At 37.9% G+C, this 14,613-nt stretch overlaps 1 protein-coding gene across 2 annotated transcripts; it reads right to left on the minus strand.

The window, feature by feature from the left end:
* Window positions 1-819: 819 nt before the first annotated feature.
* On the minus strand, window positions 820-11,033 carry LOC4337554 (methionine S-methyltransferase). 2 transcript variants are annotated; one of them, XM_015783676.3, is made up of 12 exons: window positions 10,587-11,033; window positions 5,883-6,076; window positions 5,300-5,506; window positions 5,112-5,207; window positions 4,704-4,892; window positions 4,303-4,491; window positions 3,993-4,229; window positions 3,776-3,910; window positions 3,224-3,529; window positions 2,935-3,114; window positions 1,678-2,643; window positions 820-1,349 (listed from the first exon to the last, which is right to left on the minus strand). In XM_015783676.3, exons 1-12 carry the CDS (start codon window positions 10,840-10,842, stop codon window positions 1,032-1,034), a joined length of 3,273 nt encoding a protein of 1,090 aa, XP_015639162.1. In that variant the 5' UTR covers window positions 10,843-11,033; the 3' UTR covers window positions 820-1,031. The 2 variants fall into 2 exon arrangements, with proteins under 2 accessions (XP_015639162.1, XP_015639163.1); XM_015783677.3 differs by lacking the exon at window positions 10,587-11,033 and adding an exon at window positions 7,162-7,473.
* Between the last annotated feature and the right edge of the window lie 3,580 nt (window positions 11,034-14,613).

The following is a 14,613-nucleotide window of genomic DNA, read 5'->3' on the forward strand; positions in this document are numbered from 1 at the left end:
GCAAGACGAATATTTTGAGCCTAATTAATCCGTCATTAGCATATGTGGGTTACTGTAGCATTTATGGTTAATCAGGGACTAATCAGGCTCAAAAGATTCATCTTGTGATTTCCCCCCTAACTATGCAATTAGTTTTTTTAATCTATTTTTAATGCTCCATACATGTGTCCAAAGATTCGATGTGATATTTTTGAAAAAAAATTTAGGGAACTAAACCAGGCTTGATTACACTCCTTTGTTTGTTTTTTAAAATATATAATGCCTTTGATTTTTCACATATTTTAACCTAAGTATTATTGTTTTCTTTTTCTTCAATACACGACAATGTTAATATGTAACATATATTTAACCATGTCTTATTTAAAAATATGTTATTATTATTTATTTTCTTGCATATCGTTTTGTTATAAAAAAACTTTGATTATGATTTACATTTTTCATATTTGTACAACAATTTTTAATGAAACAAATAATTAAATATATATCTAAAAGGTAACACGGTCATGTATTTATGCTTTTCTAAAGTTTGTTTGTTACTAGATATTACTAGTCTAAGGAAAAGTTGTTCCTTTTTTAAATCAATAAATCAATGCCATGGAATTTTTGTTTAGACATTTTATTTTTGTGATTACTAAAAAAAGAAGGCAGCAAACTTACATCAGGATATTTCGTATTATTAAAGAAAAAAGTGATAATAATACTACCATAAAGGAAATACAATAATCTCATCCGCATATTTGTGGTGCCATCTTAACGAGTAGGGATAAATATGGATGAAACGTAAGCATAAAGATAGCAGAAAATAAAAGAAGCATCATCTTCTGGAGAAATATGCCATGCCAATACGTCGTTCAGACTTAATTCCAGTTTGCTACTACATTCATACCAGCCTTCCTGTGCTCATTATTCTTTTTCTAAGCACAAAAATGTTCAATCAGCCCCGAACAGGACAGGCTAACAATGGATAATAATATGTATGTAGTGGCTACATTTCTTCAGGATTCAGTTTCCACGACGATGGGAAATTTCATTTAGTTACCATTGATCTGATGAAAAGCCTTGCTTCCAAGAACCAACTCCTTGAAGCGAACTATGCAGCCCATTGCACGCTCGAATTCGCTGCTCTCCAGAGCAAAGCTGAACCGACAGTGATCCGGTATTCCTGTCCATGAGCTGCTGTTTATGCACAACCCGGTGGACCTGAGAATGGCTTCCTTGATGTTGCAGCCATCTAGCTTGCCATCAAAACCATCCACCTTGATTATTTTGCCGATGTAGGCAGTCGGTTTCGCCAGCATCGATATGCCACCATGACTGCCAGCAACATCCCAGCCACAGCCCTCAAGTGTCTGTTCATAGCAAAAAAAACAGAGAGATGAAGAAACCGCCATACGTAGCTGCAAAAATCTCAGAGTCTTTCAGTCAAAAAAAAAAAATCTCAGAGTCTAGTATGTCTAGTAAGTTGCAGCATTGTGCAAAGTATGCCTAGCAAATTCTAGCCAGATCATTTCAATGTCCCAAGATAGGTCTAGCTAGTTTTTGAATATAATATCATGGAAACATAAAGTTACTAATTTCATATTTTAAGCCCTGCCGTTGATCTTACTTCCAAAGGGATCAGAATTGTGAATGAAAGCTTAATTGGAAGTATCATTCAGAATGTTATGAGAAGGTAACCTTTATCAAGTGGTCAGCACGACTCTTTAGTGTGTCCTTCTGCTCCATAATGAGATTGGAGAAGTGTTCATCCTTCTGATTCTTGAGGCCCAGTAGTTTTTTGAAAGTGTACTTCAGCGTACTGTGGGGACGACTCAAGCTTGGGAAACTGTGAAATGTGTCAACCAAGGATGAGTCATTCAAAATCAGAAACCCAAAGTCATGCCCTGCAGCAGTCAGCTCAAAGGACAGTTCTCCGAGAAGAGCTACAGAGAACGAGGGTTTTGGACAATTCACAGCAGAAAGACATCTTTCCAAATTCCATCGACTCCAGCCATCAGTTTGGAATTCCAGACCAGAGAAGGAGGTATCTATTACTACCCTAGCTCCATATTTACCACAAACAGAAAGGAGCTCTTGAATATCACTGTCACTGTACAGGAAACCAGTAGGGTTAATTGTGGGGCCAGAAATATAAACCCATGGCCTAGATACTGTCTCAAGTGTGTCAGCTAGAACCCGTGGTTCAATCTTGAAGCCTGATTCTAACTTTGTCGGAATAGTCAGCGTATTTGCATTCACAAACTTTGCTGCTGAGACATAGTGACCATTAGCGCCCAAGGGGAAAAGTAAGGTGCCCTGGTCTTGGATGCAGCAAAGGGCAAGCTTGTTGAAGAGTGCAAGACAGGTGTTGCCATATAATATTTCAGAACAACCATCTGCTGGGAAACCATAGCTATCTTTCACCAGCTGCTGAATGCTGGAACGGACATCAGTTTCAGACTCAGTAATGTTCTGCCTAACAAAACTTTCAAAAATGGAGGCATTCACTGCAGAAGGCACTGGCAAGAAGCTGCGATCTAAATCCATATGAATGACACTGGATTTTTTGGAGTCAGGAATGAAAAATTCAGCTTCTTTTAGGGTAGACATAGCTGAACTTGAAAATCCTATCATCTTCTGAGGTATCACTTCTGCAGGCAGTCTCTGAAAAAGAGCAAGAAAAAAAAATAAAGACCACAAACCAAAAAAGATACTTTAAGTTCACAAAAATAGTCCACTGGAAAATTATTAACTTCGCTTATAATTAGACATAAGATAAAATAAGTAAAAAACACATCAAACTCTTCTAAAAAATTTAGCTGTTTACTATAGTGTGTTTTATCCAACAAAGGAAGACCAATTCATAAATTAAGAAGTAGCTGGTTTCTGCCATTACATATCCAAGATCACCATAAGGATGCGTGAGATTAAGAATAAGAGACAAGTCATGTTTACTTCTTGTTGTGGATGCCGATCAGCAATTTGAAATGCCAGTAGCTCATGGAAAAGACAACCATAATAGTGCTGGCTGATCTGAGACGTATGCCCTTCCAATAGCTCAATAGTTTGTGATAATGCCCTATAAACAGCTGCATCTTCAGAAATGGCAAAAGCAACCTCCAGATCAGAATAAACCTGCAAGGATTTAATCCAAAATAAGATAAAGCAATTGAAAAGAAAACAATATAGTAGAGAAATTTAAGCTCACTCAATTAAAATTAGCTGCTGCAATAGTTACAGGCACCTGATTCTTTACTAAACCGCATAGTATAGCTGCATGGGAAGGTAGGGTCTTTCCAGCAAGGTATTTTAATACACCATTAGAGCTTGGCAAACTAGACAACTCCAGATGCTCTGAAATATCGATGAATAACCGAGAACCAACATCCTTCGTTACACTTAATAAGTTCTCAAAAGCAGCACTTGTGATAGCCTCAAACTGAGCCATGCCAGTAACAACCACCTGAGGCTTCAGTTTCCTGATCAACTCAATCAACAAATCAGATTGGCGTGGTGCCTCAATTACAGTAACTGTATCTTTGGCTTTTCCCTGAAATTCAAAAGGAGGTAGCAGCATCAACATTATTGCATTCTATAATAGAATGAGTGTCTTATGAGTCTTGTCCATACTTTCTTCTCCACTTTTCCTTATGAAAAAGATATTTTTAAAACAAAAGAAAGTAAAACAAAGAAAAAGAAGATGACAGAGACTACTAAAGTAGAGCTCAGATGCGCCAAACAAATTCTGGTCAATGTGCACAAGACTCACTCACAGAAAAGAGAGAAATTAAGGTACCTCAATTGCTAAAGAAGTTAACCATTGCTTTGGCAAGTGTCTGGTCAGATGTTCATCAACGATCGCAAGCGCTGGTGAGAATAATCGAAGAGCATTTTCTATTGCCACAGCACGGGAAGGGAAAACAACAACATTCTGGAGGACGATAAAAAATATCAATTATTTTAATTTCTAATGAGTGAATGTAACTATAACTATAACAGACACCAAGTCTTACATCAGGAGTTAATGGGATATGGTGGTAGCTCTTCATAAATCCAGCAACAAGATTCCGGAAGTTTAGACAACCAGCTGGTGGTTCACAAGGATTGTATTTATTCTCCTTCAAAAAACTAGCTAGGTATGCTAGGAAGGGTATTTTTTCGTCAGCAACAGAATCATCATCAAAAGACAAATCCAGGGAGCTGCTGACTTCATGGAACCCATCTTTAAGAAACTCAAATATTTTCTTCACCTGAAAGTTATATGAATTAGTATTTTTCCTGTCATTACATTGCTTTTAGAAATCTAAAGAATACACAAGGAACCTGGTTGGGTTGGCGAAGTTGACAGCTATACACTGACAAAGCATGTGAAATACGACCACCAGATTTCATGTATGCCCAAGCTGTGCGTGCACAGACAGGCTGATCCCCAACAAGATCCATGAAAAACTCAAAGCGATGCCGGCTATTTTTCTCAATTTCCACTAAAGCTGAAATATCTGTGTCAGCAGCCTGCAATTAACCCAACTAGTTAGTAATATGACTAACGATGGTAAATAAAATGGACATGTGATGTAAAAGCATAAACTCATCGATGAAAAGTCTAGGCCTAGTAAAAGATATTGTGAAACATAAAGTACAATTTCTTGACCAAACCAGCCCATAATGTCAGCATGAAAGACACCTGCATAATACCAGCATCTGATTCATAACAGCATCACTACCTGCATAATTTTTGTTTGCCACAGTTTTGTGATCCGAAATCCACGGCGTCGAAATAGTCGTTCGCAGACACCTTGTCCTGGTCGACCACCCATGTTAAATATCATAATACCCATAGGCTTTATGACTGATATCCCTTCTTCAACAGCCCGAGCAATCAACCCAAGGCCAAATTGGTCCTCAACAAAACCCTGGATGCAATAAGGTGTGCACTAAGATAACAAGCAGTGGATTACTGGGGTTAAAGAATATGAAGATCTATCAAGTGTAGAAGTTCACGCCTTGGTCCTATATTCCAATAGCTTGGAGATAATTCACCATTGTTATTAGATAAATTGAATGGATTATATTTCATGCATATTTATTCATTTTCACTGAGGTGAATATACTGAAAATATTCTTCAGTTTACCTGAAGAGCACAGTAGTTACTCAATGAATACAAGAACTCCTCACTGGAATTTTCAGTTACGATCTTTGACATTGCTTCTGGATTTGGGTTAAGAATCTGAAAAGGGAGGATTTGGGGAGTAAGAGTTTTCCTTCCGTCTGGTTTACTATAATTTCCTTTCAAAAAAGAATATATTAGCATGACTGTACCTGTGGTATGCATCCAACAATGCGATCAAGTTCAATTTTATTGTCTCTGCAGTAAGAGAGAAGATCAGATTCATAGAATTCTACTCTATCCAGCAATGTTTTCCCCTCCCCGTCGTAGATTGGGAGACCATCGTCATCTAGTGCATTCAAGTAAAGGTTTATCCATGCAATCTTGACAGCTCTTGGGTTTATATCCAGTCCATAGACCTTCAAAAGAAACAAGCAATGCTCAGCTTGGATTGTGGCAAAAAAAAAAAAAGGTTGAACAAGTGAGGTAACATAGAGCAAGTGCTAATTAATTAGATACAGTGGTACATGCAGTTTAAAATATCAAATGACATGTTAGTTTTCCTTACTATTCATTCTCAAAGGACGCCAACATTTTACCAAGACTGAAACAGTTCTGTGGTATAGAGCAGTGCCTTACTTTCAATAGTTGTTTCTAGACGTACCAAATCAAGGTAGACCATCATTGGATTAGCAAAACTCATATCTTGTGACTTAGTAAATGTCTAAGTGCTGTAGCTCCCACCTCTGTACAGTAGCAATGAATTAAAAATGTACACAGGAAAGAGATGCCAACCTTCGAAGGGGACCACTTTTCTGCAAGTGCAATGGATATCCAACCATTGCCACATCCCAGCTCAGCTACTGTCTTATCCCTGAAAATGGAATCTGGATGCCGATTGAGGCCCTCATAGAAAGTGAAGGACCAGTCTTCAGGAATGAAAATGCTAGGTATTTCCATCATCGTTAGCTTCTTCCTCTGCTGGAATCCTATAAACAGTTGATAAATTTGTAAGTTATGGAAACCAAACAATAAATACCATACAAGAGGGGATAAAAAGGGGTAATGTATTGGTATAAAAAAATAGGAAGGTTTTACCATTGAGCCAACACACATAAATATAACAATGACAAAACGATAGAAGAGGATTCATGTCAGGTCCATACTCCAGACAATGAGACAATCTAGGAAATTGCTCAGATTTAAAGACTACTACGCTGTCCAATATTACTACTAGTTATAATAATATGGTTGGTTGACTTGTGTCCTAACTTTGTTGTTATGAGATAAGTTAAGAACCAGGCTCATATGCCATGCTTTTGTCCATATGATGATAAGTTGGGCAAAGGTAGTTCTGCCAAGGAATAAATTAGAAAAGGTGAATAACCTTCAGCAGAAATAAAAATTGAAAAGAGAAAAAAGGAAAAAGGTACAGGCAGAGCATTGTGGATTGGTGGGTCTTTATTTTAATGAGGCAAACAGAAGGCATAAATTATCCAAGTAGCCACACGAATTGTTCCCAGAAACTGAACATATGGGTCAAATCTGTCCTAGCACATGCATCCTTGAAATGCTTACAGCAGCATCACACGTGGTAAGCAATTTGGCCAGAACCAACAGTATACAATTGTCATTTATAAAGAACAGTGTGCACAGCACAGTTGTTGATTCCAATCTAGGTTATCCCTTTTCTTTACCATGGGAGGCAGAGGCTCACTATATGTGGTGATAGCATACTTGCTTGGCTGGTCAGTTGCGAGTGGTGACAAAACCATTACTAGCAACTAACTACTAGTAGTACCAACTACCAAATAGCAGTTCCGAATTACTCAATTAGCCAAGCAGCCAAGAAAAGATTTTAGCAAGAATCCAAATTACTAGCAAATAGAGTAGTAGTAAATCGTGAAAGGTATTTAGTTACCAAACTGTAAAAAAATTATTGAGAAGCAGATGGAGGAATCTGCGAGCAACCAAGTAAGCAAGGGCGGGTGACATGACAAGACATCCGAAGGGTTCTCCTAAACCCCTGAATCCGCGAGGGGGAAGGGCGGGAGTGGAGATGGTGGATATATACCTCGGAGGTGGGGATCGAGGACGACGTCGTGGATGCGGAAGTGGAAGGTGCGGAAGCATTCCTCCCCGGCGGCGGGGCCGGCGAAGCGGCGGCGGACGGCGCCGAGGAGGCGGCGGGCGTCGGGGCGGGAGGCGGGGTCCTGGAGGCGCTCGAGCACGGCCTTGGCTGCGCCGTACGCCGCGTCGCCGGAGGCCGCGCACGTCGCCAGGAAGGACTCCACCTCGGCGGCGGCGGCCATTGGATTGGTTAGGTCGGAGTCGGATCGGATGAATCGATGGATGAGATGTGGAAAGGAGGAAAACTAAAACAGGCGGAAAAATTGGCGGGGAGGTCGGAGGGAGTTATATACCGCCGTGGCCAGTGACGAAGGAGACAGGGGTACTACCGTAATTTCTCTTCTCTTCTCTTTTCTCGTACGAGTAGGAGTAGAGTATATACTCCCGATTCTGTTACACTTTTATAGGATCATCGTTTGGCTTATATTTAAGAAAAAAAAAGCTAAACAATATATTTACAAATAAAAAATAATTTAGGATTAAAATTTTTATATACGTGTTCTTATAGTGATTTAAAAGTAAAGATTGGAAAATAAATTGTAATCAAAAAGCCTAAAACAACTCTAAATTTAAAGTTAAAAATTCAAATTTTGGCTTATAAGTATAAGTATAAGCGAAAAGATGAGGTTGTTCTCATTATTTCTTTTCCTCTTTTTTATTTTCTCAAAGGTATTACTATTAGGGTTTTTTTTGAAAAACTTTATATTTTTAAATTCAATACTTCTATTAGTAGATCATGAGTAGTCTTCTTTGGTCCCTATCAAATTATTCTCAATTGCTTTTGGCTGTAAAGTTCTCCAAAATAAAAGGGAAGGTGGAAGAAACTCATGGCTGTGGCCTTTGTGGGTTAGGTGAAATCTTCAAAGGTGCCAACTTGGTGGTTTTTTCTTCCTTTTTGAACATGAATGCTAACTTGTTGCTATGTTGATTTATTGTTTTTTTCCTCAGCTCTCTAACCACGTTAAGCACCACTTATTCTGATGAGTGCGAGGTATATTGGATCTTCTCGAAGACTTGCTCCATTGAAGCTGAAAGATATATTACTAAATAACATGGGGAAATACACTTTTCTCGGTTTTTTTTCTAATTGGAAAAAAAAAGTATGCTACATATATGTGTGGCATGAATGCACCATATAACTGTTTGTTTAGCTAAAATACTTACTGCACATTTTTCTTTGCTCTGTGTTTGATAAATTCGTATGTGTTGCTCGTTCAAATATCCTATATGATTATAATTATAAAATAGAAATAAAACCCATCTACGTTAAAAAGTTTAAAATATATGGGATAATCATGGGGAATGTTTCTAACCGGTACATGGTTTTGGAATAAAAATCTAACGCCATGCCACCCATTCCCAACGTAAATCCATTTATCTCACATCGACACGGCACTCTATCCTTTTCACATCGTTTTTTAATTAATTTCCTCCCTATTTCATGAGTGCTTGTCAATTCCTTCTCCTTATTTTCCACCTTAGTCATGGCAGGCGTTGGCCACTGCTCGGAATGAAGTAAGAATCCATATATAAATCAATACTTTTTGTGAATTTTTTATGTTTCGACTATTTTGACTTGATGTTTCATGAGTTAGATAAAAAAATCTGCAACAGGATTTTGATGGTGTTTCTTACCTTTTCATCTTTAATCACGTGGATCTATAAATTAATGTTTTGAGAAATGCCCAGGAGTCTTCCGGCTAGCTTCATAAGGTGGTGGGCTAAACGACCTGGGTTCAAAGCCTCACCCCTCCTAATTATTTGATATTAGGTCTTTCCCTAATATTCTAGTTTTTTTTTATAAATTAATGTTTCAACAATGAAACCCGATGTTTCGTGTGTTAGAGAGAAAATGTTTTAAATGTGATTGGATTGTGTTTAACCATTTTAATATTCATTTTTATGAAATTTTGTCGGTGTTTAAATTCAAGCCTGATGTTTTTTTTTTCACAAATTGAACGTCCAACATGTAGTCACGTCTAAAACATCGAGTTCAAATTGTTGAAATATCGATAAAATTGTACCATAGTCACCCCCATCTCTCTACAAAGCCAACTATGTAGCATGCCCTACTTGTCTATCCTTAAGTGTTGCTGCAACTTTTTAAGTCAAAACCAAACCACATATTCGAGGATTGAATTAATGTATGATCAACTAGGCACAATCATTGATGGACCTACCTTATGCTCTATTAATCTGGGAAGCTGGGGTGAGTATAATTAGCTACAGAGAGAATGTAAAGATGCTTGAGCTTCACATTTTTCTGGCTGCTAAGTCCCAAAATATAAATGGTACTTATCTAAAAAAAATATAAATGGTGGGAGCTAAAGATTCTGAAAGTAGCAATGGATACGAGACGCTTCACCAAACAGGACCTTAATTTCTTGCATGTGTGGAACGTACGGTAGCTCCTACATATGAATATATATGATGCTAGTCATAGCTAGCGTTTCCTCTTAATCTTTTACTAGTATGTTTTTGGAATAATCCACGGACCGACAAATGATATGGGTGGATCGGAGGGGGGGGGTGATAAGGCCATAAGGGGCAGACAAGAGAGAGAAAAAGACATGTGTCAATTCCATATATAATATGTGGAATACATATATGCATGATCGATCGATGATTCCATGGATCGATTGGATCCTTGTGGGCCGACAGGTATGGTAGTAAATATTCGCTGATCGAAGGATGGATCGGAGTACGTTGGAGATGACTGGACGGCACGCAATTGAAATTCCATGGCAGGGACTAATTGCATTGTCATGTCGATCTATAGATGTACACTACAGTAGTATATATATGTATGGCTAGCTAGAAAGTGAGTACACTATAGCTAGCTTTGGTATTATTTGTGATGATCGAACGATGCCTTAATTCCTTGTAGAATGTTAATTTGTCAACAAGTTGCATATGTCTGTGATTGGTCGGATGTCGCCGTCGCGCGCTCTGCATTATTCAGACTTTTGAGATGATGTACAAGTGATCGACAAGGACCGTTTGCTAGCTTATTGTTTTGGTTTTTTTTTTAAGAAGAAGAAGAAGAAGTAGATGAAATGAGAGGAGGAGATGGACCGATGACGAACAGGCCGGACGTTATATTAGTTCAGTTGACTCTGATCGATCCATGGATATAGTAGCTAGCTCCTCAGGCCTAGGCGCAGGCAGTCAATTTAATTACTTTACTAATTACTACTACTACTACTACTACTACTACTTAGGATTGGAGTAACTAAAAATTAATACCGATGGAGGTGCATGAACGATCGATCGATGCAGTCATGCATGCAGATGATGGATCGATCGATCGAGCAAAAGACTGACTAGCTAGCTAATTACTCCAATTGATGGATGGATGCATCGGAGTACCTGAGAATTGGTGGTCGTGGGCGCAGTGGAGGAGGGAGAGGTCGTGGATGCGGAATCCGTAGCGCGCCAGCGAGTCGCCGCTGGAGCAGAAAGGCCGGAGCGCCGTCAGGAAGGCGCGGGCGGCGCGGCGAGTGGTCGGCTCGTGGAGGCGCCCCAGCACCGCCTTGAGCTCGCCGTAGGCCGCGTCTCCCGACGGCGCGCACCGCTCCAGGAACGCCGCCACCGCCGCTGCATCCTCCACGCCGGCGCTGCCCATACCTATATAGCTTCTTGATTGCTTTCTTTTGTTTTGTTAGTGTCGACGGTGAGCTCAAGCCCGGCCTCAGCTGCATCCTGCATGCATATATAGTATAGCTGCCCTGCAGTGCGCGCGTAATTGTGGAGCCCACTACCTACTTCACCATACAACACATGTCTCTATATATACATCGATACCACCATCTAATCGATTTTCATGTTTTGCTATCTATATATCTCTCCGATCCACTCCCTGCATGTATGTCCATACTAATTTGTACACTCACACCTATAAACTAATTAATATACAAACACAACCTCTATCGGCCGGGTAGGAGGAGCATCTTTGTAGATTGGGTTTTGTTATATTTTTTTGACATATGTCGATCAATGGAGAAACTATTCTAAACTCTAAAGGGGATATCCTCTCGTTATTTGCATGTTAATCGAATAGTTATTAATTTTTTTAAAAAATTAAAAGATGTATTAATATGTAATATGTCACTCCACAAACATACAGCATACAAGTTCAAATTCAACTTCTACATATCACAATAAAAAAAGAAAATAAATTAGAACTAATTAACGTATATTTATAGTCAATTTTTTTTCGTTTGTGACATGTACAAGTTAAATTTTAACTTTTTTTAGCGAACACAAGTTAAAATTTTAACTTGTATATGTTGTGGAGTGATATATCATATATTAATATATCTTCTTAATTTTTTTATAACTATTTCAGTAACATGTAAACAATGAGGGGGCGTTCCCTCAAGAGTTTAAAATCCACTCTCCGATCAATGTGTGATGATGGACAAACAAGCCACTTACTCAAAATGGCGGAGTCAGTATTTAGACCTAAAGATATGGAGGGATCTAATACACTACTACCTACATCCCAAAATATAAAGCTCAACCACTTCTAACATGAAGACCAACAAAGAATTTAATTACCTCCTTAATTAGATCACATGCGTACATACAAGTAATATGATTGGGGTTTAATGGTAGAGGATTTAAAATAAATCAAATTTAAAGAATAAAGAGATAATAGCTACTCCCTCCGGTTTCATTTTAATTGACACTTTAGACAATGACACGCTCTACAAGATATACATTTGACCTTATTTTTCTATTATAATATATATAATAAATAAATGCATATTTATTTTTATTATAGTGTTTTGAAAGAAAAATCTATATATGTTTTTCTAGTTTCTTTAAACTAAATATTTTTAAAGTTATTGATGGTCAAAGTTATAAAAGTTTAATCTCAACTTTATCCAAAACGTCAATTAATATATAACCAGAAGGAGTATATACTTTATATTATGACATGAGAAAAAATGATACTAATATCTGAGATAGAGAGACTAATATTTGAGGTTGCCTGGCCTCGGCTCGTCCCCTGTTTCCGCGCTCTGGCCACTCATCTCATGGATATGATGATGTTTGGTCCCGAATCCCGATCGATGCAAATTATATATATGCACTGTGTTTTCCTTTGTTTATTGGGTCGCTAACGTGTTTGTATCGTCCCTGTGAAAGAGACAGAGAGATCGATCGATCAGTAGGCGGCGTGTGTAAAATATGCGTGATTGATCGACCATATAAATATATGGATACGCGTACGTATATGGTGGATGAACAGACAATAGCCCGAGAGTGAGAGGTGCATGTTGACGATCCATCATGATAATATAGTACTCCTCTCCGTTTCGACATACAAATAATTTTAGCTATAAATCTAATAAATAATTATGTGATTAATTAATTCATAATCAAAAGTTACTATATTTAAAATATGATGTATTAATATTTATATATATAATTAATATGCCTTGCATGTCTAAAAATGATCGATGCATATATGATGTATCCACTAAACCAAATCACCGATTGTCACTCGCCTACCACTAATTAATGATGTAGCCAATCTTTAAAGGAGCTAGAGTCTGAGCATATACGTTAATAGGAATTAGTGTGCGCTCCTTCGTACGAACGATTTTATATTTGTGTTGACGGTATATAATCCACCCGGTCATCATCATCTCGATTCTCGATGGATTGATCGATGAATAGGTTTTTTTATAAGGGAGAATCCCGATCGATGGATCAGTTGCAAGTTATTTTCACCTATCATCGATCATATATCAACCCATCATCATATAGTATGTGCCAATCAAGAAACCAGCTAGCGATCGGATAGCTGCTTCCAACTTGTTATTAATGCATATACATGCATGTTCTACCCATGTGTTAATTAGATGTTGCAATCATAAATTTACGCGAGAGGCCTACCATGCCAGAATATATCCACACGCGTGTGTATATCCAATTCCATCCGGTTTATTAATCCTTCCGTTGCACAGTACCGCTCCATCTCACAACAGGATCATTTTTAGCCCCTCCTGTTTATTCTAGAATAAGTTCGTTGTTGAACAGTAATTGTATCGGAGTTTATAAAAATAGAAGATAAATATATCGAGAGTAGATAAAGAAAATGAATAATCACATTAGGATTTTTGGGATGGTGTTAGAATAGTTAAGCAAAAGTTTTTTTTTGAGGGTGGGGGGGGGTGAAGTTGGTCTGATTGCAAGTCTTTGTTGGGAGCTTTAGTTGAAGATAAATTACCTAAATCTGTTTTGCAGGTCGTGTACGATGCAACGCTGGAAGGAGATTGTGCTCCGCTGAACAACGTTGTTAAAAAGCTAAGCTAATGGAATAGATGGCACAACTTGGGCCTAGAGATGTTTTGCCAGATGACTTGGGGATTGGATAGTGCTGTTGTTGACTGGTGTACTGGGAGGAGAGGTTTTTTGCTGTTTACTCTTTGGTTCTCCTTGCGTGGAGATGGGCAGCGTTACTGATGTGTTTTCGTTTTCCTTTTCAGTTTGTTTTCATGCAAGACTCTGTTATGTTTCAGGCTTTCTTAAAAAGCCGGGTAGTGAAAATTTACATGCAGTCTTAAAAAATTAGTAAAAAGAATGAACTTATTTTTGTGAGGGAGGGATTACTATAAGTTTATCCTAGGTCAATTAATTTTAAAGTTTGATAAGTTTATAAGGAAACGTAGCAATATTTAGAGTATCAAATTAGTTTAATTAAATATACATTAAACTCGGTTATAAAAATATCAATTTAGGACAAACTCAAAATAGTTTATAATACGGAATGAATGAAAGAAAGCCCGGTAGATTAAGCAGCCAGCAGGCTGAAAAGAAAGGCCATGATCTCCTTGCACGAATGTCTATGTATACGAATAAGTCTATTATATCTCCCTCAACATTTTGATTCCGATTGAATCACATCTCTCAACCATAAATGTCTCTCATGTCAAATTAACTATCTCGGCGGTTTGGGTAACGGTTTCTGATAGCTTGGTTTGTTGACCCCTGCTCCAAAATGTTGCAATCTAACGAATCTGGATGGAAGTAGGATAGATCAAATGGCATCTTGATTGTAATATTTTAAGGCAGAGAAAATATTATATAAAGGAGTGCAATATTTTCTCCCACACCTTATAGAAGGCAGTGAATTAGTGAAATCCATACATCAATCGTATGTAACATCTGAGTCGTGAGTCGTGACTTGGTGTGGAAGAAGAGAATAGCTAAAAGACATAGATTTACGTACATAGCATTTTATTCTGACATCACAATTTTGGAGCGACGTATCTCTAAGGCAAGTATTGTATTCGTTCCAAAATAAACAGATCTAATATAAGATTATCATAATAACTAAATAGAAACACTACGAATTATGATATGTCAAAATCTTATGCTAAGG

The sequence above is a fragment of the Oryza sativa genome, chromosome 5, assembly GCF_034140825.1.
Source record: "Oryza sativa Japonica Group chromosome 5, ASM3414082v1".
In the NCBI taxonomy this organism is placed as follows: Eukaryota; Viridiplantae; Streptophyta; class Magnoliopsida; order Poales; family Poaceae; genus Oryza; species Oryza sativa.